We start from the raw sequence: 494 nt of genomic DNA, 5'->3' as shown, positions 1-494 counted from the left end.
AAAATTGGATACTTTTGAAAAGTAGCCTTCCTCCCCCTTCTGCATTCAGGTCAGAGAAGATAACTTGAGCTGTCTGTCCAGCTGTTGTCTCTCCTCTGCTTTTGTTCATTTTCCCAAGGATTACTTGGGCAGCTTGGCGATTTCCCAGTAGCCAAGAAGCTCTGAGAACACCTAAAAACCCTTGTTTTTAAACACCCACTTCGGGTGACCTTCCTCTCCAAAAAGCCCAGACAAAGACACGAAAACGTTCAAAGTATTTCAGAAGAAAACCAGCTGGGAAAGGAGCAGGGCCGGAAAAAAACCTGTCATTTACAGGTTAAATCATCCCGTGTAGCTTCAATATTGACCCGGTCCCTGCTGCTCTCCTCCAAAAAGCCGGGGGGGGAAAGTACCGGAGCGGCTCCAGCCCCGGCCCCGCTCCCCTCGGCGAGGCCGAGCCCATCCCGGCGCAATCCCCAGCCACCTTTCCAGGGAACTCCGCCGCCCTTCCCGCC

General features: G+C 52.8%; 1 protein-coding gene across 1 annotated transcript in view; it reads right to left on the bottom strand.

The window, feature by feature from the left end:
• The window catches only part of NDUFAF6 (NADH dehydrogenase (ubiquinone) complex I, assembly factor 6), a 23,293-nt gene extending 22,851 nt beyond the window's left edge, over nt 1–442 (bottom strand). Inside the window, exon 1 of the mRNA XM_010006509.1 lies at nt 393–442. Within this exon, the coding sequence (XP_010004811.1) occupies nt 393–442 (50 nt within the window). The remainder of the gene's footprint in view (nt 1–392) is intronic.
• Nucleotides 443–494: the final 52 nt, after the last annotated feature.

The sequence above is a fragment of the Chaetura pelagica genome, unplaced genomic scaffold, assembly GCF_000747805.2.
Source record: "Chaetura pelagica isolate M959 unplaced genomic scaffold, ChaPel_1.0 scaffold76, whole genome shotgun sequence".
In the NCBI taxonomy this organism is placed as follows: domain Eukaryota; kingdom Metazoa; phylum Chordata; class Aves; order Apodiformes; family Apodidae; genus Chaetura; species Chaetura pelagica.
This window is presented reverse-complemented; position numbering and strand designations above follow the sequence as displayed.